At 37.3% G+C, this 27,459-nt stretch overlaps 1 protein-coding gene across 5 annotated transcripts in view; it reads right to left on the bottom strand.

Moving 5' to 3' along the window:
• The window catches only part of LOC139122136 (solute carrier family 12 member 2-like), a 215,996-nt gene that overhangs the window by 57,993 nt on the left and 130,544 nt on the right, over positions 1–27,459 (bottom strand). For all 5 annotated transcript variants that reach the window (XR_011549408.1, XR_011549409.1, XM_070687546.1 and 2 more), the window contains one exon: positions 4,544–4,630. Coding sequence is in view for 3 of the 5 variants with exons in the window: in XM_070687546.1 (XP_070543647.1) it covers positions 4,544–4,630 (87 nt within the window). In the remaining 2 variants the exon portion in view is untranslated. The remainder of the gene's footprint in view (positions 1–4,543; positions 4,631–27,459) is intronic.

Raw genomic sequence — 27,459 nt, 5'->3', positions numbered from 1 at the left:
ATTAATGAGGTACAATATGTGGCGTCATATTAAGGTGTCCCATCATACCAAATATGAAGGGTGTAGTACTTGTGGTTACTGAGTTATGGACAAATATGTATATTTGAGGTCAAAGGTCACCGAGGTCACGTGACATTTTGTCAAAAAAATTGTATTGCTAAGTTATCCCTACATACCAAAAATCAGACCTTTGGCTCTATTGGCTCACTCAAAATTAGATATGCACATAAATAATGAGGAACAATATGTGGCGTCATAATGTGTCCCATCATACCAAATATGAAGGGTGTAGCACTTGTGGTTACTGAGTTATGGACAAATATGTATATTTGAGGTCAAAGGTCAAGTGACACTTCGTCAAAAAATTGTATTGCTAAGTTATCCATATATACCAAAAATCAGACCTCTAGGTCATTTGGCTCGCTCAAAATTAGATATGCGCATAATTAATGAGTTACAATATGTGGCGTCATAGGGTGTCCCATCATACCATATATGAAAGGTTTAGCACTTGTGGTTACTGAGTTATAGACATATATGTATATTTGAGGTCAAAGGTCACCAAGGTCATGTGACATTTTTGTCAAAGTGTCTGAGATATCTGCGTGAACGGATGGACTCACGGACGGACATGACCCAATCTATAATCCCCCTCGACTTTATCAGTGGGCACTAAAAACTGTGTCACTGCATCCTTTTTGCAATATGAATACTATGAGAAACTAAATTTTTATTTTTCTTGGCCTTATACATGGGAGTCTATGGACTGCCTTATACCACAGGCGACCCATTAAGTATTACTGAGTTATTTCACACAGTTTTCTCTATCATTTTCTTTTCTTTCTTCATGTTCTGAATGATCGGAATAAATAAAATAAGTGATTTATATAACCTAACCTAGCCTCTGTGACTCTTTATTTATTTTACACTCCATTACAAGGACATATATCTCTCATACACACATGCTGTAATTCATTAGTCAACACAACTAATTATGCTAATCCGTGGACTTATCAGGTATTTTACGGGTTGGTCAACATCGCGAAAGATAGGATTGGTACCTTTTTCATTAACATCACTATCTTTCCGATGTTGACCAACCTCTGATAAGTCCACGGATGAGCATAATTAGTTGTGTTGACTAATTAATTACAGCATGTGTGTATGAGAGATATACGTCCATGTAATGGAGTGTAAAATAAATAAAGAGTCACAGAGGCTAGGTTAGGTTATATAAACCATGTATTTTATTTACTCCGATCAGTAAGAGCATGAAGAAAGGAGAGAAAATGATAGAGAAAACAGTGTGAAAATCTCAGCAATACTTTATGGGTCGCCTGTGCTTATACATGGGAATCTATGGACTGCCTTATACATGGGGGTCTATGGAGGTGAAAACTAGTGTGAAAATCTCAGTAATACTTTATGGGTCGCCTGTGCTTATACATGGGAATCTATGGACTGCCTTATACATGGGAGTCTATGGAGGTGAAAACTAGTGTGAAAATCTCAGTAATACTTTATGGGTCGCCTGTGCTTATACATGGGAGTCTATGGACTGCCTTATACATGGGGGTCTATGGAGGTGAAAACTAAAAAGTCCTCTAACATGGCCAAATTTGATCGCATTGTGAAACAAATCGACGTGCATCTGTATGAGGTAGGGTACTATCCTTGAACCAAGTTTGAACAAAATCGCTCCAGGCGTCTATGAGATATCTGCGTGAACGGACGGACGCACAGACGCACGCACGCACACACGGACGCACACACGGACGCACGGACATGACCAAACCTATAAGTCCCCCCGGACGGTGTCCGTGGGGACTAAAAACATAGGGCCAAAGTCCCTGAAGCTACTACAGACATGGATACAAAATTAAGTATTTTCTGACTGTATGAAATTATCTCACTAAGGTCATCCTAGGGCCCTGTAAACCAAATATTAAAGCTGTCTGACCAGCAGTTTTGAAAAAAAAAGTGACCCCACAGTCGACAGAGCTCTGCTGTGTTATGTAGAGAATAACTTTTTGTGACACATGTATTGATGAAGAAGGTGGGTATCTTTGATAGCTCATTTCAGGATGGCCTGACCAAAAATGGCAAAATTAGCTGCAAAAATACAAAATTGATGATTTCATCATAATTTCAATATATTCCATTAAGATAAAGCCTAGGAACCTATATACCAAATATCAAAGCTATCAGATGAGTAACTTTTGAGAAACAAATATTTTGACCAAAAATGGCAAAAATTGACGCCCAAATACAAAAATTGAAGATTTCATCAAATTTCAATATATCACATTAAGTTCATCTGTAGGAACCTGTATACCAAATATCAAAGCTGTCAGACGAGTGGTTTTGATGAAATAAAGTTTTGACCAAAAATGACAAAGAAATTTCTTTAAAATACAGATTTGCATATTTAATCACAATTTGAACAAATCTAAGTTGGGTTATCCCTAGTGACCTGTATACCAAATAACAAAGCTGTCTGACCAGTGGTTATGAAGAAGAAGATTTTTTTCCAAAAATGCCTTTTTTCGCGCTAATTTGCATATTTTCAACAATATCAAAAAAATTAAAAAAAAGTTTCTCAAAATTATATTTTTCATCTACACAACAAATATCAAATCAGTAAGTACTGCGGTTCTCAATAAGAATTGTTAGCATGTTGACTGTTTAGTTTGTTGTTTTGCCAGAATTGCAATTTCTTATTTTTAACAAGTTTTTTAAACTTCTTTTTCTTTGTGTAATAGATAATTTTTAAATGACTGTCATATGGAGCTTTACTTAATAGTTTAGCTGTTGCTATTAGGTCCCTTTTTGATGCATCACAGTTTTTGTCAAACCATTTTGATTTCTTTCTCTCTAATTTTTTCTTTCTCTGCTTTTGTCTTTTGAAAATTCCACTGCAGGCTTTATCTAAGATGTCATTAAAATGCTTAGTAGCTGAGTTAATGTCAGATTTGTTATTACCAATATTAGTATTCAAAAATTCTGCAAAATCTTTTTGTAGCTCATCTGATGCTAATCTATCCGTGTAGCTGAAAACAGATAACTTATCCAATTTCCATTTTGGGGGCATTTGCAATAAATTCACAGTATCTTTAACACTGCTTGGATTAAAATTTGTAAGTTTGAGAAGAGTAGAAATTTGACAGTGATCTGAGAAAATTGTGAAATTGTATATTTTAAAATACTTAAAGTTATTGATGATGTCTGTTGTTGCAAGACCATAATAAACTACTCTGTTTCCATTCCAGTGGTAACATGTAAATTTTCGACAAATATCTCCAGGTAGTCTGCCATTCATAATTCTTGTATTGCTGGTTTTACATAAATCTATGAGGTTTCTACCATACTTATTTTCAATCTGATCCATATTGCAGTGATTAAGGTGTGTATCGACAGAATATCCTGGTGGAACTGGTATATGACTTCAGAAATCATTGTCGATAAAATCTGGCAGTAATCCTACTCTGGCGTTCAAATCCCCTAAAATCATGACAGATCCAGAACAGCTACATTTTGTGATCAACTGTTCTAAACACTTGAAAAATGATTCAGATTTATGTTTGGAATTTTCTGGTGCGTTGTAAAGTATCCTGTTGTAATCTGAAAAATGCTTTTGAAAGTTTGCACCACACCTTATCTTCCGCATCTGAATGAACCATTTTTCCACCCTTCTTTATGGTATTTTTTACCAAAAGTGAAAGACCATCCCTCTGTTTTTTCTTTTCTCTTACAACAGAATAGTCATAGTATCCAGGAATGTGAAAAGTATGTTTCAATTGCTCTGTGAGCCAAGTTTCTTCAATACCAATAATGTCATGTTGAGTAATATTATTTATAAAGTCACTGTCTTGAAACTTTCTCTCTTGGTAGCCCTGTATGTTCAAATAGGATATTGACAGTGAACTTTGTATATTGCTGTTTTTCTGAAATGTAAAGTTACACATATCTATTGTTTGGTATCATTTGCCTATGGCTTTGAGGTGTATCAACAGATTGTGGCAAAACGGGGCGATTTCTAGACATATGAAATCCTTGCATCCCTGTATTGCTGTACCAACGGATTTACAGGATGTTGAAAATACTGTCTTCTCCTGAAACAGTTTCGGTTCACACGGAGGTTTGGAGCAACCGTATCCTTAACATTCCTCACTAACAAAGCTGTACCCTGGTTATTTTAAATGAACATTGTCATGCAAATGTAGGTGTTGCTGCATTGATATTGCTGTGATTGACAAACACTAAATTATTATGCATATTGCACATTTTATGTAGTTGTGTATTTAAAGCATGAATGTGATCATTGAATAAATTATTTTGTCTTGGAATGACTGATGAGATAAAAACTGTTGACTACCGTATGTATTCATATAGGAGCTAAAAATCTATTTCCAAAGTGGCCTTCTGGCAACTGTGTGCATTTGCTTTGAAGAGGGAACACTACTCCCTGATATAATGTCATAGTTTTAGTGTAATTTCAATCATTTACTTTCACTGATTCCTCCAACAGCTAAAGATTTCTTACCTTTCCTTTTGTGGTTTCTTGTTGATATCTGGCAAAATTTCAACAGCAGAATAATCGATGCGGAACTTGTTCAACATACTTGCCATGCTAATAATTCAACAGAGAATTAAGAGGGTTATTTCAATTTGGCAACAGTGAACAGCTAAGTAAGCAGGAAGTGTAAGTGTGTGCATTAAGGACATGATTTCAAAGGAAATTGGTCAAATAATTGTAAACAATAACATCAGTGATAAGTTGTTCCCTTTTGATCAAATCTGATTAAATGATGTCTTTGACACTGCACTTCTATTTGATCAGAACAGAAGTATGGATGTTTGACATGTGAAATATGAAGTCTATACCAGTATTACAAGAAGTGCCAGAGATTGTTTGCACAAAAAGTGTAAGAGTTTGGCCCTTATACAAGCAAGTTTCAAAAATCATTTTATCAAATATCCATGAAATCACCAAGCTTGGCAGCTTACAAAGCAAGTCTGAAAGCTGTCTTAAAGGTACTTTCAGAGAAAAAGTTGTCTGCTAAAAATGGGAATACTGACCCCAAAATTTACAATTGCAAATATCACCATCATTTCATGAATTCCAGGCCTGAGTTTTAATATGTGTCTCAGTCGTCTGAAATGGATGTTTTACGTTTCGGCAACGGATGTCAAGTATTTCAAGTTTTACATCCCTAATTGTGAAAATTCACTTTAGTGGAAACTACTAATAAGCTGCAAATGCTAAATGGTAAAAAAGTCTCACAAGTTTTAAGTCCAGAATTATGAAGGTTTGTTAAATATGCAAATAACTGAGTAGCTGATAAGAAAATGCTGAATAGCTTTAAAAATTATTACTGTGCAAATGAGCAACACCATTGATATGAAAATGCCCAATGATCTAGATATCTGTCATATCTTTCTTTGATCACCATTTTTGATAAAATGTATGGAGCTGATGCTGTAATTCAGATAACATCTGATCCACTTAACAAATCAGTTTACTCATTTTCATCATTTATGCAAGCTACTTCTGCCAAATCTGATGACTTTTTGCCATTGCAAAAAAAATGTGTGTATCAAATTAGATTCTGATCCAATGGGCTGTTTTTAAGATGCAATGCCCTCGAACAGATACACATGAAAACACAGACATTGATACGACAATAGGTCTATTTATTCTGTCTAGTTTACTTCAATGTACACGTATTTATTCAGTGAAGCAACCAATTATTTATTGGACAGTAAGGTTATTCTCTTTTCTACATTATCTGAAGTTCATTTCTTTGTAATTCAATATGTCTTTTGATAACATGCCACATGTTCATGTCCTAATTCACCAAAGCATGACATGTGATATGAAAAGAGATGCCATCCAGTTCCTTACTGGTTCTAAAAAAGTGACATCTGAGGGTATTTTCAAAACAATTTCCCTATGAAAATAGTCTTTGAAATAGTGCTTGGTCATATGATCATACACCAAGTGTTGTCTGCAGCATAGGAACAGCCGCAGGTGATTAGAGTGAGAGAATGATGAGCGCCTGAATAATAAAAATAGCGTCAATGATGACACTGTGCTCCTTGTGCATTTAGCGGCAGGAATGCAAGGAGAGAGGTTTTGGGAATGTTGCTGAGAAAGATGCAAAGAAAGGGTTGAAATGTGAAACAAACCTATTGTTTTTTAGCAGTGAGCGTCTAGCTTGGTAAATGTGCCATCTCATACATGAAGGCAAAAAAAACATAATTTTCACATGTCCAACAAACTTGGAATTTGCATAGATCAACATAGATCATCCAAATTGATTTATCTGCTAGATTTGGTATGTTCCTTGCTACAAAATTTTGACCCGATTGAATTATAACGGGAAAACATGCACGCATGACTTGACAATGTGGACTGTGTATTGCATGCACTACATCTGCCATGATGATGGATGATTGGACGACTGCACTGCATCAAAGAACTGTAGTTTAAAATAAAAATAGACTTTCTTCGTGTCATTGATAGCCTTGATTTTCTTTGGATATTGAATGGACACATTTATTAAAGACGTCACTTTAGCTTGTCAATGACAGTGAATTGACTTTTTGCAGAAACTTGATCGGTCCAGCCAAGTACACATGCTTACTCATAACAGCTGGACCGCGATGATCACAACATTGTTTTGTGATATCCCAATACAAAATTAAAATATTGATTAATATGTTTCTTTGGATGTTGAAACATGTTAGCATAGTGTGTCACAAATCAACACATCAAACAGCGATATTCATGTAAGAACCTGCTTGATTTCCATGGACTTTCTGGTCACCCATCACGCTGGTATGCCTGTTTCCCCTCTGGCTTCCGAAAATACTTAGTAAATTTACAAATTCAGTCTCAAAAGCTTAAGTAAATTGCTAAATTTGTTAGTAAACTGGGAATTTGCAAAGTGAGACACTGTACAAGCAAAAAGCAACATCTATTTTATATGGACTACACTGAATGATGGTACAAACACAAATTAATACTTCATTAAATAACACCTTTATTGTCATCCTTCGATCAAATCTCAGGTTCAAACAGAGCTTTCACAAGTTTCAGACAAATCTACAAATGTGCACTGTCTGTAGCTGAAGCAAGACAGCAGTTGCCATACTCCGTCATTTGAGCATGTTTCAACACTAACTGTTGTCTTTTGCGATAGAGTTGCAACCTATATAATCATGTCTCCCCTTTTGCACCATTCATACATCATGACATGTCATTCTCTGTCATGCTAATGCCACATTAGAGTTATCTGAAAGAGAAATTAAATCTGATTTTAGCAAAAAATATAACATGAAAAGTAGACATGACATGTCAAAATAAACTTTATCAATTCAAGTCAACAGTCTTGAAAATATGAGACATAGAAATACAAATGCAAAGCTTGTAGAGATGAATTAACAAACTCATTAAAGTTATTCGTTGTAGAAAGTGCCAGTCTTGTCCCACACTCTCACGAACATTCAGAAGTAATAAGTGAACATTTACAGTGGTCATAAACAGTGATAAGTAGTAATATGCCAAGCCAAAAAATACTGTATTTACTATTACTAAGGCTGCGTTCACAAAAAACGATAGGGGGGGGGGGGGGCTGGAGGAATTCAGGGGGGGGGATTCGAAAATTTTGGGGTAGTAGAGGGGGGGGGGGACTTGAAAATTTTGCTCTACCTGTAGGGGGGGGGGACTTGAAAATTTTGGTTCCCTTTTGTGTTTTACATTTTCCTATTCCAAGTTTTTGTAGATAATTCAATGAAAAATGAATACCATTTTTAATGTCATCATAGTAATAATTTAACAAAATTTAGAACCATTTTGTCACATTTCATGACTTGTATCTCGAAAAAATCTAAATGTGTGGTTTGTCGTAAAAAACAAACTTTAGCCTCCTAACCTGGGCAGAAGCTGCAACTATTAATGATTTCTGCAATATTTCTATGCAATGGAACAAATATAGTTTCCTGCTATCTCCCTACAGCATGCGCAAACACACAATATTTAGTTTGTCAACAAAGCCTGTATATATAAATATAAATACGTATTTGGTGATAATTTAATTGGAGTCCAGGCTGACAGTCAGTTGTCAGTGTTTTAATGCATGGTACACATATATAGGCTGTGATAGCATTAGCTGAATACTAGACAATTCAACATGCTGTAGGGAGTAGAACAAGAATGCAGTTGTAAAACTGAACAAAAATATTGCCAAAATTATCAAAGTTAATACAGCTACTGCCTACGGGTAGTGTCACTATCATTAATGCTCTCCTCCTGCAGTGTCACTGTCACTGCATACCTGATCATTGCAAGAGATAGCTCTGACTCTGATGTACATGCAGAAGAGTTTGGGTCAAATGATGCTCATGACAGTGAAACATACTTGTACACAAGATCAGGCCAGAGAGCAACACATGGAAGAACACATAGAAATATTTGAATTCTGGCATATGAGAATAATCAAATACGGGTATTAAAGAAAAAAGATGGGGTCACCATGCTTGATTTTCTAAATTTTCACATTCTTGTTATAAAATGTTACAGAATCTGATGTAAAACTTTGAACAGTAAAGACTAAAAGAAAAAATATGTGACCAAATGGAATTATTTATTTTTTAAACAAATTTAAAATTATTACACCCAAAATTTCAGAGAATAAAACATTTATTTGATGAAACATTTTACCTTCCAGTGTTGTCAATTTTGAGTAGCATCTAATCCATATATGTCTTGTAGTTTTGAAACAAATTTTTGGTAGGTCACTGTGCAATATGGCAATTAGCCAAAATTCACAATTTTCCTACTCTCTCATGATTGTCATTTTGTGTGCTCTTCAGCAGGAGCAATTGACCTGGCCAGAGTTGGATTAAGGATGATAAATACCTTTTAGGCACTTTCAGATTTTTATTTTTTTCTCAATTGAACATGTCCCAAACCCCAATAAAGTATACATTTTCTGAAAGCCCTGATATTGAGCTATCCGACCAAGCACAGTGCACGGTCATTATTTGCATAAGAGTCACGTGACAAGCGTTTTGCTGAACCTTCCAAAAACCGGTTTTCCCGGCCTTATGCAAACACGCTGCAAGATTTCCGGTTGGAATTTCTTCATTGACAAGCCTTGACAATATCCTTCAAAACCGTGTCTGCGATTTTTTCTCGGAGGCTCCATTCAAATTATGTGGCGTGATAATTAAAATTCCTTGAAAAGCACCTTCGTCCAACACCTTTAAGAGCGCATTAAAAAATAACAAAGGCATATAAAGGAAATCCCAGACACGGATTTTGAGTTCATTATGTTTCCAATGGACGGTGTGAATTTCAAGCAGCTAGTGTTTGTGAGCGCGAATTGACGAGGTGCCAAAGAAGGGTACTTCATTCACACATTGAATTCGAGAAAAACGCAAAAAACATGTTTTGATACTTCTACGCTACGGCATTTGATAATTAGACGTGCACGAGCCTCAACACTGACATACTTTGTTACCAAGTGATGATGTCGGCCGGGAATGACAGTTGTTCAGAGAAAAGTCCCAGGAAAATAAAATAAATCGCGGAAAACTACCAATTTTTGGAGCCTTGCGTGTCGACACATCGCCACAGCGAATGGCTTCAGTGGGAAAAACAATGACGTCAGCAGTCATTACTGATAGCGGGCGTGTCCTAAATTCATATGCAGATAAGCTTGTTTGCGTTCCCCAGATCACACTCCCCTCACACGCTATATAGACATTGCAGAACCGTAGACTTGATAGCGTACTATCGCACTAATTGCAAAGTTAATTCTAGGACGCGCCATTGCGCAATAAAATCTCGAATGGCCCTCATTTCTACGTTTGACGCGCCACTAAGGGCGCAACATTATATGAATGGGTCGATCACGCAGAGTTCACGTAGGCGTAGTTCATATTTTATTTATTTATTTATTAGCCGTGTTCACAATAATGACATTGGCTCAGAAAGAAAAAGAAGGGGAAGAAAATGTATAACACTGAAAAGTTTTCAGATTCACTTCATTCACATTAGCTCAAAAGTAATTAAACTTTCTGACTGAAAATCTGTAACAATTCATTCATGTATTTTGCAACAACATGAACAATGCAACTGTCAGTACATGACAAAAAGTACTTAAAAAGAGAATCATTGTCAAAGCATTTTAGCTGGTTCTGAATGTTAAAAATCATTTCTAAGTAAATTGTTCGTACAGTGTGTGCTGGTTTACTTGGACATAATAAAATACAATGGATTTCATCACCAACACCAGAATGACAAAGGGTACAAAGTCTAAGATGTCTTGGATGTTTTTAAAACGACCAATTTCTATTGCAAAAGTATGATCAGAAATTCTTGCCTTTGTCAAAGCAATTCTGTGAAATGGAGACTTAACAAGTGATAGATAATTTTCACATTTAAACATGTTTTTAATACTACAGTATACATTTAATTTGTTATTTTTTGACAAGGCATTTTTCCAGGCTTCCTTAAATTTAGACTTTAAAGACTTTTTCACAAGTTCGATAACTGTTGAAGGTTTACATTTCTCACAATTCAAAATGCTAAAATTGCACAGTAGAAGAACAGACTCACAAAATGTAAGAAACACGAGAAACCTTTCTTGTGTAAGCTTTTTTCGAGTTCAAATGCAGTATACAGCAAACTGCCCTTGGACAAATTCTTAAGGCGAACCAAAATTTAATAACATTCAAAATAACTGATATCAGTAACGGGTAACGCCCAAGTTTCACCAAGACAAGCATGGATGCTGGCAGTTTTACTAACGCCAAGAATGTGTTTACATGCTTTCATATGAATTGACTCAAATTCACTGACAGGTTTTGCAAAATAATCTGTAAATCTTTCCACACTGACTTTTCTGAATAAGTAAGCACCCCACACCTCAGATCCATAAAGCAACACAGGTTTTACTAATGAATCAAATAAATGTAATTGAACCCCAACTGGTGTTCCATTGAGAGAGTTGAAAGCTTTCATGTAAGTGAACAACGCCCTCGATGCTTTGTTTTTCAAAACTGACCTGGCTTTTTTAAAGTTCGCAGATGAAGTAAAAGTAATACCCAAGTAGGTATAGGAGGGAACAATCTCCAATTTTTTCTTTTGGATAAAGATACTAAATTTGTGGGGATTAAAATTAGCATTGAAAACCATAACTTTTGTTTTCTTGAGGCTTATTGAAAGTTGCCATTTACTACAATAAGATTCAAGCAGTTGAAGTGAATGCTGTAAACCATGCACTGTGGTTGATAAAAGTACAATATCATCAGCAAACATAAGTATTGGTAGTTTTCTATTGACTAGTAATGGAGCATCAATACATTCTTTGTTAAGTATAGATGGCAAATCATTCAAAAAGAGATTAAACAATGTAGGACTGAGATTGCAGCCTTGTCTGGTACCAATGTGTGAATGAAAATAATTAGTAAAACCAGATGGTAACTTGATACAAGATGTAATGTTGTCATACAGAGACTTGATAATATTTAAAAACTTACTGCTAAAACCTTGTTTAGATAACTTATAAAACAATCCCATATGCCAGACACTGTCAAAAGCTTTCTGGAGGTCAACAAAGCATGTAAATAAATGTCTAGATCTACTCTTGTGCTTGTAGTAATTGATAAGAGATTTCAATACAAAAATGTGATCTGAAGTGCGATGACCTTTTTGAAAACCTATTTGTTCACAATTAAGTAAATTATTCCCGTTAATAAACTTGTTTGCTCTGTTATTGAGAATCACAGTAAAAAGTTTACCAATACAACTACTAACAGTAATACCTCTGTAATTTGTAGGGTCATATTCTGACCCAGACTTGTGGATAGGCACTATATGTCCTTTGGCCCAAATAGTAGGAAAAAGTTCAGAACTCAACACAGTATTGAAAATCTTAAGTAAAGCTGGCATCAAAATGGCAGAACCACTTTTAATCATTTCATTTAAAATTGCATCATCACCACAGGCTTTCCCTGATTTTAGAGATCTGATTGCAGCTGACACATATATTCGCGTAGCTCCCCGAAGGTCATTACCTCAGTCATAGTGTGACATGTAAAACGATTCAGTTACCTATCAACCTTTGCAATTAAATACCCTCTACAGCATATATGGTGGTACATAGGAAGCTGGGTAGAGAGGACTGATGTAGGGGCAACGGTGTTTTTGAGCCGTACGCATGTGGCATGGCCGCTGAATATAAAACAACGGCACTGGCCGCTGCGTAAAGGTGGAAAGCTAGTCGACACTCGGATTTTTAATGCCCCTGATCTGCGACCTACCCTACCTGCGATCTACTCTTCCACTCATGAATAATTAATTAGATTTATGCAAATATTGCTACAAATGCATGACAGCGACTTCTATTCAGACTACACTGCCTATTTCAAAGTGGAGTCTGGTAAATACGAAAATGTAATGGGAGAAGGTGGTTTTTACGATCACTCAATCACAGAGAGGTTATGCTTACGGATGGGATGAACTTCTTGTCCATGTTTAGTACCCTTTCCAATGTTAGAAAGGAGAAGAATTCTATTATTTTAGGACGTGGCGCCTGTCAATAGACAGAATCCGGCTATTGACAGGCGCCTGTCAATAGACAAAAGTTGGCTATATTGACACGCGGGAGGTTTTTCGTCAAAATTCACCATATTTAAGCCTAATAAACTGTCCAATGCTTTTTAGAATGCTTGATAAAGCCTCTGTACACTCAATTATGGACAAAGTCGCTGCAATCTTGAGTAATTGTAGACTTTACCGTGTACGATATGTTGCACCAACGCCGCGCCTGTCAATAGCCAGGATGTGGCTATTGACACGCGGGAGATTTTTCGCCAAAATACACCATATTTAAGCCTAATAAACTGTCCAAGGCTTGTTAGAATGCTTGATAAAGCCTTTGAACACTCAATTATGAATAAAGTCGTAATTTTGAGTAATTCACTATGGGCAAAAAGGACCCTAAATTGTTCAGTACAGTGGGGTACAGCGCCCCCGCCGGACAACGCTTTGGGCTGGTTGCTAGTGACGACAGCGAACATTGTATCAATTTCATTTCAATAAAATATCGATCGAAATTTGCTCGCCTGTCGCTCGTATTTTCAGGTTACGCCATGACTTTTTCCATGACAGCCCGTATACATTGACTTATGTACCATAAAGGCCGAGTTGCACGAGGCAACTCGCCGAGCAACACGACGAGCAACGCGGTAGGCAACGCATCAAGCGACGCGACTGGAACAGTTACACGAGGCAACTCGTTAGGCAACTTGTCGCTAGTTTCCTTACAAAAGATTACGGTGCGCATGCTTGAAGAGCGGACTGTGTTTCGTGGCGGCCCACTATCAAAACGGTTCTCTAGATCGTGGCAAACCGCAATATGACCACAAAAATAGTAATATTTCAAATCGTCGAATTAAAGGAAACTCCTACTAAATAATCTATAGATCGGATTAATGAAGGATATTTTCGAAAAATCTTACTAGATGAGTCGTGATAATCACTAAATAAATGTACAGCTAGAATTATTTCGAATATTCTTATAGAGACATGTTTGTCATGTCGAGATGGCTTCACGGGTATGCTTGATTGGTAACATAGGGTAAGGACAGAATTAACAGAAGCAGGGTGGTGCGATTGAAATATTAACTGGTTGCCTTGAAAATGTACGATACGAATAAAATCGCTCCGAATAAAATTTGAATTAATAAAAATATATTAAGTTATGAAAATGCAAATTATCAGCTCATGGTTAAGGTTAACGGGTACAAAATATTGTCGTACAATAGGTCATATGTTCATTATTCTAGCACTTTCAGCTTACCAGCGAGCGATCGTTGAATCGCACAGTCTACGAATCCATGAAGCATAGAATGCATCATGGAGGGCAAAGATGTCGGGCATCTTGAGCCTTCCACGTTCGTACGTTCCAAGCAATGTGAGTCTTTTTATTCTGTCAGGCCCATTATTCCATAAAAAACTTGAAAAATGCTTGATTGAACGGCTTCAAAAGTTCATCAAAAGCACCAAGAATTAACAATACGTAAAAAAAGAGCTACTAATTGGGTGATAGTGATTTTACTATACAGACTTAGCTTAAGCTTTGACCAAAGTTTCAAAACGGTCTTAATCCTTTCGATTTTTTTTCTCCCAGTTAAGTAGAAGTCTTAAACGGTCGTAACCAAAGTAAATCCCTAATAATTATTTTGATGAAGATTCCAATTTCAAACCTGCCGAGGTGTCGCGTCTATTTTTCCATAAACCGAGCCATAGTAGTGCTTCGGATTTACTAACATTCACTTGAAGGACAGACACATGTCCAAAAATCTGAACCGTGCGAAATTCTGTGAAATTGGGAAATTGTTTCGCAATTTTGTTTATGGTTACCGCCATTGCTACCGCCTCCACTTATCTGCCTTGAGAAAGGCAATTTTTGTTCTCTTTGGTACTTATCCCTCCTCATGGGGAGAATGACCTGGTGTAGGCGCAAGCAAAATGACACTTGATACATTCGTCGTTTCGCAAAACATCTCGCAAATTGTCCGTTTTGGCGTACAATCTATTGGAGCCTGGCATGTCTATATGTGCTCATCGGTAAATTAGGGATGAAATAATTTCGATTAATTGATTAATTCTTTGGTTTAAGAAAATATATTGACATTTTTCTTTGATGTATAGGCCTAAGAGGAAAATACTTACATCATGATGACGTGGCGACGCTCGAGCATATTATTATCAGAAAGTTTTACTTCCACATTGTCTTTCGTCGGGCTGATTGTATTCTCTGTGTCGTCCCGACCTGATCGATGCTTTCGGTACGTGTAAATATCAGTCCATATATAAGGACAACGGAGAATATTGATGGCTCCTCAGGAGAAATTATCATTCAGCAGTTTATCTAATATTGAAGCGGTTATTCACCAGTTTACCGAAGATTGAAGTAGAATTGATAGAGAGGGTGGATATTTTTTGGATTTGTCTATAGATTTATTGATTTATTGACATATTGATTGATTGATTTTTTTTACAGTTTATAGTATATTTCCTGTTCGAGTTTTGTAAATTTATATGTACTAACAAGTTACAATCATTGAGCGCAAACAGGATCACTGTTCTGCGCATGAGTAGAGGTCAAAGGTTTCTTCAGGCGACGCGACGCAGTGTGTACACGGGGCAACTCGTCCAAGCGACGGGCGACGCGTCGCCTGAAAAACCGACATGTCGGTTTTCCGGGCGACGTCGCCTGACCACCTCGGGCGACGCGACGATATCATACAAACGAAGCAACACGGCGGGCAACTCGCGTTGCCTGTCGTGTTGCTCGTCGCGTTGCTCAACGAGTTGCCTCGTGTAACTCGGCCTTAAAATCAACGTATCGGTTGTTTTCTTCCACTCAAATCGAATCGAAGACAATTTGTTTAGTTTTGGTGATACTTTTATGTCTCAGCATATTTTGGCGCTCTTTGGACAAGTTTGGCGCCATGCGACCCGCGGATATGCAACACGACATTGTAACAATTCGCAACAAAAGAATATCGATCGATAACGTTCACTACACGTTCACAGTGGAGACTCTACACCAGTTCGCTTTCGTTTCGTGTTATTTTTACCAATTTACTGCGATATTCATGGTTCATATTCACCCAAATTTTGTATAAAAGACAACAACCTGACAGGTATTTGATCTGTACAATTTAGGACACACTTGCTGATTATTTTGCGTCAATTTCAGACCCTTGTTCTGCACATGTAATCGCCGTCAGATCGCCATATTGTTGACGGCAACAGTATATTTCAGTGATCAGAATAAATAGAATGGCAATAAAAAAATTTAACGAAGAAATTCAAAAATCTAAAACGATACGATTTTTGCTTATTAGTCAGAGGGTCATTGTACCAATTTTCGTTATCATTGGTTCAGAATTGAAAAATTTGAACCGGCGAGAAGTTTGCAATGTGTTCGGTCGATCGGACGCGCATAAACGCCATTGTTTTCTATGGGAATCGAGATTATTCGGCACATCGTAAAATGAAAAATACATCTGAAAAAACCCGCCGGAGCAACTTTTTCATTTCGCTGTTATTTCTCACAATATTTAAGATTGAGCATCTCATGAAGGTTCACTAAAACTCTATGGTTTTCGATTTTTGAATTTCCCTCTTATTTTTCTGAAATGACGAGTTTACGATCGTTTGTGCTGTTGGCCGTGTTTTCGCCTATTTTTACATAGAGTATTTTCCCTTCGGTATTTTAAGAATTCCTTCATGAAATTATTGCCGAAATATCATAATGGACAGAGGAACATATGAGGAAATGGAATCTGCATCTCTTTCCTGAATATTTAGCTGTGCGGCTAGGAAATTCGGCGAAGTTTTCAACATTACGCGGAAGCTTGATTTGGCTCTCTTTACGCACATTCAGCGTATGTGCGGCAAAAAATTGTCACACTTTGAGTGAACAATATAGAGGCCATTTTGCCCACAGTGATTGTAGAAGTTTACCGCGTACGATTGCACCTTACAACCCCGCGCCTGTCAATAGGCTATTGACATGCGGGACTCGCTGTTCAAATTTTAATGGATTTTTTATCGAAACATATATAGATGGCAATGGGAGTATAGATGGCAATGGGAGTATAGATGACAATGGGAAAATAGATGACCTGCATAAGAGACGACGTCAAAAGTTCAAAATTTCTGACCCAACATCCAAACGCCCACCTCCATTGAACCTTAATTGATGAATAAGCTTATCAATAATCAGAGGTTCCCATTTAATCTTCACTGTGATAATTCCAATCATACTTAAAACATTACCAGGACGGAAAGTTGCAAATAACGACAATGTTCTAATAAAAAAAAAGCTCATCAGTAAGATAAGTCCCTGTAATATAAGCAGGTCAATATATGTCTTTCATGTCAGACAATCGAACAAGAATATCGTTTTTGCAGGATGAAACTTTTTGGGTTAACCCCCCCCTCACCACAAAACCCTCCCCGTCCCAAACTTAAAGAATTCGGATCTTTATTTTTTGGCGTGGTCTCGAAGGGAAGTGTTATGGTTACCAGGCTCAAGCTATACCTGCGAACTACCTTTCCCCGGCCCGGCGACCATTAACATTGGCTGCACTGAAGAGCTGTGACCCCGGGGCTGTGACGCCTGTGACTATTATGTCGTGAGGTTTTTGGCATCGATAACCAACCCCTTATTATTGTTTTAGAATGGCTTAGTATTGACTGGAGTCTATAAATTGAACGAAACCAGCAAAATGTATTTGGGAAGCGTAGATCACAAGGGAAGTATAGATCGCAGAGGTATCGGCGAGGTAAACTTCCTTCGACCAACACTGCATGGCTTCCCCGCGGCGATGGATGTGAATTTTATTTTGCAGGGTTTGTGGTAGGGCCTATCGAAAATTATTTGGTCCTGTGTAATTGTTTTCGAATGTGTAGTATTAAGTTTGAATTATCAATCGAACGAAACAATAAAATGCTTCTGGGAAGAGTTGATCGCAAAGGGAAGAAGTATAGATCGCAGGGGAAGTATAGATCGCAGAATTACCTGCGAGCTATACTTCCTGCGATCAACTCTGCCTGCCATGTGCATGCCATTGCGGTGATCCCAATGAATAGTATGTTGCGATGTTTGTGGCATCGAGGTCAATCAACGATCTCGGATAATTGTTAAATCGAATATATAAACTGAACAGTAATAATAAAATACGTTGGAGAAGCCTAGAGGTAAAGGGAAGTATAGATCGCAAGGGAAGTATAGATCGCAGAGTTACCTGCGAGCTATACTTCCTGCGATCAACACTGCAGGCTGCCGTTGTGGTGATGCTAGTGAATCGTATGTTGCGAGGCTTATGACATCGATAATCGATCCCTGATAATTTTCTTGTATGATTTAATATTATATCTAATTTATCAACTGAATGGTAATAATAAAACACGTTGGAGAAGCGTACATAGCAGAGGGAAGTATAGATCGCAGAGATACCTGCGAGCTAAACTTCCTGACACTATACAATGCATCCCGGATAATTGTTTTGGTATGACTTGATATTACATCGAATTTGTCAACTGAATAGTAATAATAAGATAGGTTGGAGAAGCATAGATAGCGGAGGGAAGTATAGATCGCAAGGGAGGTAGAGATCGCAGAGCAGAGTCACCTGCGAGCTGTACTTCCTGCGATCAACACTGGCTGCTATTGTGATGATGACAGTGAATCGTATTTTACGAGGTTTGTGCCATCGACATCGATAATCGGTCCAAGATAATTGTTTTGGTGTGATTTAGTATTACATCGAATTTATCAACTGATTAGTAATAATAAAATACGTTTGAGAAGCCTACAGAGGTAAAGGGAAGTATAGATCGCTAGGGAAGTATAGATTGCAGAGTCAACTGCGAGCTATACTTCCTGCGATCAACACTGCAGCGCTGCCATGTGCATGCCATCGTGGTGATGCCAACGAATCGTATGTTGCGAGGCTTGTTGCATAGGCAATCGATCCCGGATAATTGTTTAGGTCTGATTTAATATTACATCGTTATCAACTGAATAGTAATAATAAAATAGGTCGGAGAAGCATAGATAGCAAAGGGAAGTATAGATCGCAAGGGAAGGATGGATCGCAGAGTTACCTGCGAGCTATACTTCCTGCGATCAACACTGGCTGCTAATGTGGTGATGCTAGTGAATCGTATTTTGCGAGGTTTGTGCCATCGACGATCCCGATCCCGGATAATTGTTTTAGTATGATTTAATATTAACTTAAGTTTATAAATTGAACTGTAATAATATAGTACGTTTGAGAAGCGTAGGTGGCAGAGAGAAGTATAGATGGGGGGGGGGATCACAAGGGAAGTATAGATCGCGGAGTTGAGCTATACTCTCTGCGATCACCACTATGGTGATGCCAGTGAATCGCTTGTGACATCGATAATCGGTCCTGGATAATTGTATTTTGTATGATTTAATATTACATCAAATTTATCAATTGAACGGTAATAATAAAATATATTTGAGAAGCGTTGCTCGCAGAGGGAAGTATAGATCCCAGTCACCTGCGTCTAAGATTATGATCATTGTTCCGCGATCAGACCGACACTGCCTTTAGATAGGCCGACTTCATTTATTAAAGTTAGATGTTGCGACATTCGCGGTACGTATCGAGGTGTGGCAGTTAGCTTGTGGCAATTCTTCTGTGAACCAGGACCGAAAGAACAGATATGCGTGCTGTAAAGTAATTTGTTGGAGTGGCGTAGAAGGGAAGTATTGATCGCAGGTGTGTTTGACAGAAAACCATGCGATCTACCCAACTCTATCTTGTAGTAATTTGATCTATACTTGTAGGCCTACCGATTGGATGAATATTTTATTTATTTGATTTATTAAAGGATGGATGTGCCGATTATGCTTACATCTTCAACTTTGTCAGGACATTATTTATTCCATCATGAGTTTCTTACGTTCACATCGCAAGTAATTACAACCATCTCACCATGGCTAATTTCTTACACCAAATAGTACACAATACACATGATAAAACATGAATATTAATAATGCCGAAATAAAACACAGTCGAACCATACCACATGTACGAAACATTAAAATACACTACTGAGAATTGTGGAGCAACCTTCCTCTATTTTACTCAGACATTAGTATAGAGTTTTTGACACAATGCAAGGAAGTGATGGCTAGATGAAATTTTTAAATATCCCATTTTGAAGGTTTGCAGTCAGAGTCGTCATAACAAAATTACTGGCTGCATTCAGATTACAGCGAAAACGGTGATTAGCGAAAAGCACGCAAAGTTTGCCGTATTTGTAGTTTGCTCCTAACGACGCTCGCGCTCGCTGTAAGGATCTGAAGTACAAAATGAAAATGAAATATAAATCAGCTGAAGGCCTCCACCGGGGGCCTCCATTACATCATGCACCGTAAACGGACCGAATGAACGGCTACATTTGGTTGAAAATCTGCAATCGTGGAGCGTAGATCGTAAGGCAGCATAGCTCGCAAGTCAGCATAGATCGCAGTATATACCTGCGATCTATTCACCCATCTTTCACGGGCGCACAAGGAATGTGCATAAAACTGTACATTTTTGCATAAACCTAATTAATTATTCATGAGTGGAAGAGTAGATCGCAGGTAGGGTAGGTCGCAGATCACCGGTATAGTTGATGAACCCAGGATGATCGGCCAGTCCCTTAAATTGAAGCGTTTGCAACGTCTACCGTCCATACAAACGAAACGTTGAACACTGCAAGGAAAACGTCCATGATCGTTTTGAAGAGCAACACATAGGTCGAACACATCTCGTTTTCCAGAGTAGCCAGGTCTTTGCATAGAACAACACCGCTGTGTAAAACCCTTTGGCTAGAACCAATGATCTTAAATTTGCTAATACATACGAGTTATGTTTAAAAGTTGATGTATCGATCACTTTATTTAGGTCGTACGGGTTACAGTCTCGTGCTATATCAGTGTATGAGTAGCCTAATTGTCGATGCGTGCAAATCGAGGGCCACTCTCGGAGAAATCCTACCACACTCTCGGAGAAATCCTACCGGTGCGCTAAGCTTTGATCATGATCGTTTCCACAGTCAAAATCACAGTCCTTAGCAATTTGTACAGTTGTTCAAGTCCGACATATCAATAATTCATCACATAAGTTACGTAAACAATTGAATCAAACCAAACGGTTTGCTGTTGCCATTATTGGGCCTGTTGCGTACGTACAAGGGACAACTTTGCAGTAGGCTTGGTTGGTTACGGGGCGCCCGATCTCCAGTATTCTCCTTTTCTTGACTTGATAGACTTTTGTATTTTCTGCAGAAAATTCAAGGTTTTTACATGTGTAATGATGATGGCCCCCGATTTTCTAAAATGGCTCCCTTGGGACAGGAGTTGAGGCCAACAGTGGCCCGTTGTTTTTGAATCCTAGAATGAAAACTGTGTAATTGTTTATCTAACATTGCGAAAAAGACGTCAACCACCGTAAAGCGGCGTGTGCAGGCTCCGACAAACCCTAAGCAAAGAGTGATAAAACGTCGCACTGCTGAGAAATCGTCGTTGACACGATGTCTTGACCACACTAAGAAAAATTACTTGCTCTCTGGTGTAGACTATGTCTGGAACTGTACGAATACTTGTTTATTGGACTAGGCTTCGACAAACATTTAATTACGGTTTATTGTTTACAGACGGAAGTAATCCTGGTGTTTGGAGAAGTCACAGCACGTCATTATGTAAATTGGCTAGTGCAACGCAACGTTGTGTCACTCAAGATGGATTATGGAAATAGCAATGCAAATGTGTCCACAATGTTTACAAAAGCTCCCCTATTTAACCGGGATAGCCACGTGCATTTGTTTTGATTTTTAAAAATCGTGAATTACACGGAAACCATTCCTTATCTTGAACTGGCGACACATCTCAATTCTGGGTCTTACTTTAAGGCGTATTCTCAGAGAATTTTGAAAATTTGACAGAAAAATGAACAATTTGGTATTTATCATCCTTAACTCATGTTGGCTTTTAGACCAATAAATCTAAAAAATTCACTGATGCATTTAAAGAACTTGCCTTGGGAATATGACTATAGAAAGTGCTAAAACAGGTTGTGTTGAACACCTGTGAGCGGAACGGCGCTATACATGTTTATTTTTTCTGCGCTCACATCCTTTACAAATATGCGGGCCTGTGATAGTTAGGGGGGGGGGACTTGAAAAATTTTGACCATATAGAGGGGGGGCATTTGAAAATTTTTTGGGGTACTTAGGGGGGGATCTGAAAAAAAATAAGATTTCAATCGAAATTCCTCCAGCCCCCCCCCCCTAATCGTTATTTGTGAACGCAGCCTAAATATGGATGACTGCAGAAGTTTCATATGAATTCACTGACATCGCCAAATTATGGTACAAATTATAAATAAAATTTTGATTGACTTTGTCAGAAATGATTTCGTGTTCCTATCATACTTTGATTTACAATGCACTTTCAATACTATATAGTGTCACTTGCATCACATGAAATACCTTTTGGTAGTCGTGTTAGTTCAACCACGGTGTTCACGTGACAGTCTCATAACATAGCTCACTATATGTCCCAGATACCTTTGATGAGTGACCTATTTGAGCTGCTTGATTTTCAAAGTCGCTGCTGACATGTACAGTATGCATATAGGTACAACTTTGTGTACTGACCTTCAATTTTAAGTTCCGTTTCTGTATCCTCTTAGGGCTTCTTTGTGTCTGTTATCTTGTTTTCTAAGCTATCTGCTTTCTTTCCACTCTTGTCTTACTTGGTATACACAGTTGTAGTCCGTCTACGTTTGGAAAATTCCAACAGAAAATGGCCAGCCAATCCTTATGTACTTGCATGCTTGATAAAACTTACTGAGGAATAGTAGTTTTGTTTGGGCATTATCTATTGGCCACAATACTTCCAGAAATCCACTCCTGACCAATCAAATTTGATGTTATGAAACAATGGCAATTTTCTATCGTGGCTGAGGCTAGGGGGTCTTACATGGCTCATTTACTGTAAGTTTGTCCGAAAACTGAGGTCGTCCGAAAACTGTCACACTGAGTGTAGTATTTTGACAGCCGTACTGCGGCTACTTACTAAATATCTGTTGAAAAAGTGTGCTAAATATCGTTGTTTTTCAGGTCAACAAGTGATTGAAAAAAAAAAAAGTGTCACGAAATGGTAAAGCAACAGCTGATAAATAAGAAACTTTTCTCAAGAGTAACTTGAAACGCCTCACCTGAAAGAAAATTTCATCCCGTTTCACAGAAACTGACTGCGTTTTCGAGCGCTACAGCTATGAATGATAGGTCCGGGGAATCCCCGCGAAAATAGCTCACACTCCTCCAAAACATTGATTCAGCTTGTCAAAAACATTTTTCTTTTGTAGATAAATAATTACATTTCTTATTTTTTTATTTCGTTTGTTAATTAAAAGTCATGTTAATGTTTTCAGATGCTTTAAAAAAAATTCAAAACCCGCTAAAAAGCGACTATTGGCCAAAATTCAACCGAAAACATGAAAACCACGCTTGAATCATGGGCTATTTCTGTATGAATACTCTCAGTCTCTTTATACTTCATTACACTCTAATGCGAAGGAACGTGTACCGGTACACTGTGTATACACAGGCCCAGTGGGCTAAAAATAGCGAGGTGAAAACACGGCGGCCACTCTCGCCGATGCACGATTTTTGCATCGCAATTTTTCATTCATTTTCGTTCGTATGACTTTGAAACTCCAGGAAACGACTGAGAAGAAAGGGTTACCTTGAATTATTGAGGTATTTGCTGATAATTTGCCAAATTAAGCGAGAAAAAACACTACGAAAATTCCCACACACTTACACACTGAGCGCTTTCAGCATACAGACTGAGGTTTCTTGCATGATCGCGCCGATGAAATGGGAAGCTCAAATTTTCGCTCGTAATTTTACTAACTGGCATTAAAAAATTGTAAATCCACTCAAAAATTCGTACTTTTGACATATTGTAAACCCATGAGGAACGTAATTCATTCTCCCCTGCACAGTATAAAGGAGATCGGAACGGCTTGTCAGACAAAGACCACAAACAAACGCAAGATCTATAGTTTTCACATGTTCGTCCACCAATCTCGTAATTTACACTGACAGGACAAAAAACAAATTGTCCATACTTCTATTATTATAACAAGGCATACTCAATGATATAATTCATACTATAATAATATTATGCTATCTTTGGTTTTCTTTCTGCGTATAACACAACTTCAGCCTCGCCTTTCCAACCACCAGAAAAACACGACCCCTATTTAAAAGTCAAATCGGCCCGATTTCACAATGACATTATAAGTTATGAGCGTCGATCGACACCCGCATATATCACTGTTCTGTACACGAAGGCAAAAAGCATTACATGCCCACCTCAAGATATCCACCAAACTTTGACATCGTTCAACAATATCATCCTAAATTTGGAAACAATTTATCCATGATTTTACGATTGTAGCAGCAAAACCTACTCAGCAGTTGGTCGGCCGGTGGGGCTTCGACCTGCACAGTGCAGTGCACGGTATCTATATCCTCGAGACAGTATTCTAACAACAAACCACTGTCCTTAAGGTGGTTGGAAAGGCTAGAGCGTCAGTTATAAATTTCAACTAAACTATTAAAATATAAAAGTAGTCAACATTCTCTGTGGAATAAAAAAAACTAGACATTTGGGCACAAAGGCATTGCAGAGTTATAGCCTGTTAAAACTTCTGAAAAACTGACCAAATAAGAAGAAGTTGGGGAGTCCTTAGTGTATTAACTATGGTAGAGGTCCCCTAGCTGTTAATAAAATGTTTGAAAAGGGAAAGTCATTATTTGCTGTTTTTCAGGAAAGTTTGACAAGGTGGTGCTGGCATTCAGAGTGAGTGACTGCTATTGTAAATGCATTTTTAGATTCTTTGAGTGTCAAAGAGGTGTCAAAAGTGAGATTGACCAAAAAAAACTGCTCTATGACTTTAAAAGAGGGGTGCAAATATGGCTTGTTTTCAACATTTTTGACAGAATAACAGTTTTCCTACATATATTGTATACCAATTTAATCCAACTTTGAAATGAGATATGGACATGGAATTTTTACAGCCTATTAACAAGGTTACAGATAAGATTTGTACGGCACAATTTTTCTGTATTTGAAGTACTTTTTGAAAAATCACATTTTGAAATTTGAAAGAATTTTTAATAATTTTTTGATATATAAACCCATGTAAAATCATAAAAACAAATTTTATTTACAAATCCTGCCGTACAAATCTTACAATAAATAGTGTCAACATATTAATAACTAATTTGGTAATATTAATACTATCCAATTATTATTAAATTCAAATATGTAAAAAAAATATGAAAAATTAAATTTTAATATTTACTGGTGTCATATTTCAAAATCATGGCTGCAAATTTTTTGGAGAAAATATTAACTAAGGGAGTTATCCTGAAAATTTGAACTAAATATCTTGATTCTAACACTTGAAACTTGACATTAACTCTGAGAAAAGAATTGGTGCAAAAATAGCCTTTCCAACCACCTTAAACATAGGGCCAAAGTCCCTGAAGCTACTATAGACATGGATACAAAATTAAGTATTTCCTGACTGTGTGAAATGATCTCACTAAGGTCATCCTAAGGACATGTAAACCAAATATTAAAGCTGTCTGACCAGCGGTTTTGAAAAAACAAGCTACTCAACAGTTGACAGAGCTCTGCTGTGTTATGTAGAGAATAACCTTTTGTGACACATGTATTGATGAAGAAGGTGGATATCTTTGATAGCTCATTTCAGGATGGCCTGACCAAAAATGGAAAAAAATTCCGTAAAAATACAGATTTGCATATTTCATGAGACTATATTAGTCTATAATAGCAAATAAACGAGAGTTAATTACATTACAATTAAAGTAAACAAGACTTGCTTAAATCAAGATTTACGTCATAGAAAAACAGCATATCTGTCAGGTTATAAAGAATCTTGAGCTGGTTATCTTTTAATATCAGTATTTTCAATCTATTAACTAAGCACATTTTAACTTTCAAATTAACATTGTAAGTAAGTTCTGTTGAATAAGTTGAGACTGTACGTACTCAGAGAAAGCACACTGAAGAGACAAATGTTTGTAACTTAAGAAGTTCAAGGTCATCAAAAGCATTATAAGGAATCATGTAACACGTTCATTGCACTGTTTACACAGATTGCATAATTGCTATAAATAGCACAGGAGGAATCTTACAGCCCAGCTTTACCATAAAAACCCTATCACTTTACCACTCTTTTAATTGACCACTCTATTTTTTTCCCCAAAAAGTAATTTTATTTTATCCTTACCAAGTCAACCATAAATGGAAATTAGAACTTTCTCTATCTCTATTTATTTGACCACCCTATCATGACAAACTATTATGAGCAATTTCTTTTAGATAACATAAATGGTGGTTCAGAATATATCAAAGCTGGGATTCAGGAAAGTTGCCTTTACATGTTTTAATCCTCCAAAATGGTAAGCATTTCACTATGAACTGTCAAAAAAAGTTGAACTTTCTGATAATTCCACACTAAAATTATTTTGGCTTTGATGATTTCCTAATTAATTCAATTATTTAAAATCATATTAATTATTTTTTTCAGGGTGAATTGATAGGGTTTATACAGTACAAGAATTACATACAATGTAAGTCAAATTTTGACCAAAAATGACAAAAAAATTCCTTAAAAATACACATTTGCATATTTCATCACAATTTGAACAAATCTAAGTTGGGTTATCCCTAGGGACCTGTATACCAAATAACAAAGCTGTCTGACCAGCGGTTATGAAGAAGAAGATTTTTTACCAAAAACACCTTTTTTGGCATTAATTTGCCTATTTTCAACAATATCAAAAAATTAAAAAAAATTGTTTCTCAAAATCCTATTTTTCATCTACACAACAAATATCAAATCAGTAAGTACTGCGGTTCTCAAGATATTTGAGTGGACGGACGCCTCACAAACGGACATACATACATACATACGTACAGACTGACGCCGGACGCCGGATGGATACCCATCCCAAAAGCTTCTATAGACTATAGTCTATAGTAGCTAAAAACGCAAGATCAATAGTTTTCACATGTCCAGCAATGTCGTAATTTACACTGACGGGACAAAAAAACTTCAAAATTGATATGGGATGGACGTTCTAACGTAAATGCACCATTCTGTGGAGGGTCTAGTCTAGTCTATCGCGTTTTCTTGCAAACAGCGTAATAACGGTACGCAGTCGGCATCGACTTCCGGGTTCTTCCTCCACGGTGCACGGTAACTATATCACCGAGAAGGTATTCTCACCACAAACGCAAGATCAGTAGTTTTTCACACTGACAGTTCAAAAAGCTTCAAAATTGATCGAGCATTGTCTATCGCATTTGCTTCGACCACCGGGTTCAACCTGTACAGTGCTAGTGCACGGTATATGGAGAGGACTTCCTCACCACAAACGCAAGATCGATAGTTTTCACAGGTCCACTACACTGATGACAAAAACATTCAAAATTGATCGAGCATAGACGTTCTAACGTGAATGCATTATTGTCTATCGCATTTCCATGTAGGCCAATACACACACACACGTACGCTATAACTTTCATTTTATTATTATTTCATGTACACAACAGTTTCGCGTTTCCTTCTCGAGGTAATGTCGTGGTGGCAATAAATATACGTAGCACAGTGTGATCACGTGGTGTGACAAAATAGTTTTACGGAAGCTGTTGACAGTGTGATCACGTGGTGTGACAAAATAGTTTTACGAAAGCTGTTGACGGAATTGACGTCACTTTTGCCTTTCCCAACTCT

The sequence above is a fragment of the Ptychodera flava genome, chromosome 21, assembly GCF_041260155.1.
Source record: "Ptychodera flava strain L36383 chromosome 21, AS_Pfla_20210202, whole genome shotgun sequence".
Taxonomy (NCBI): domain Eukaryota; kingdom Metazoa; phylum Hemichordata; class Enteropneusta; family Ptychoderidae; genus Ptychodera; species Ptychodera flava.
Note: the sequence above shows the minus strand (reverse complement) of the source record. Positions and strands in the feature narration are given on the sequence as shown.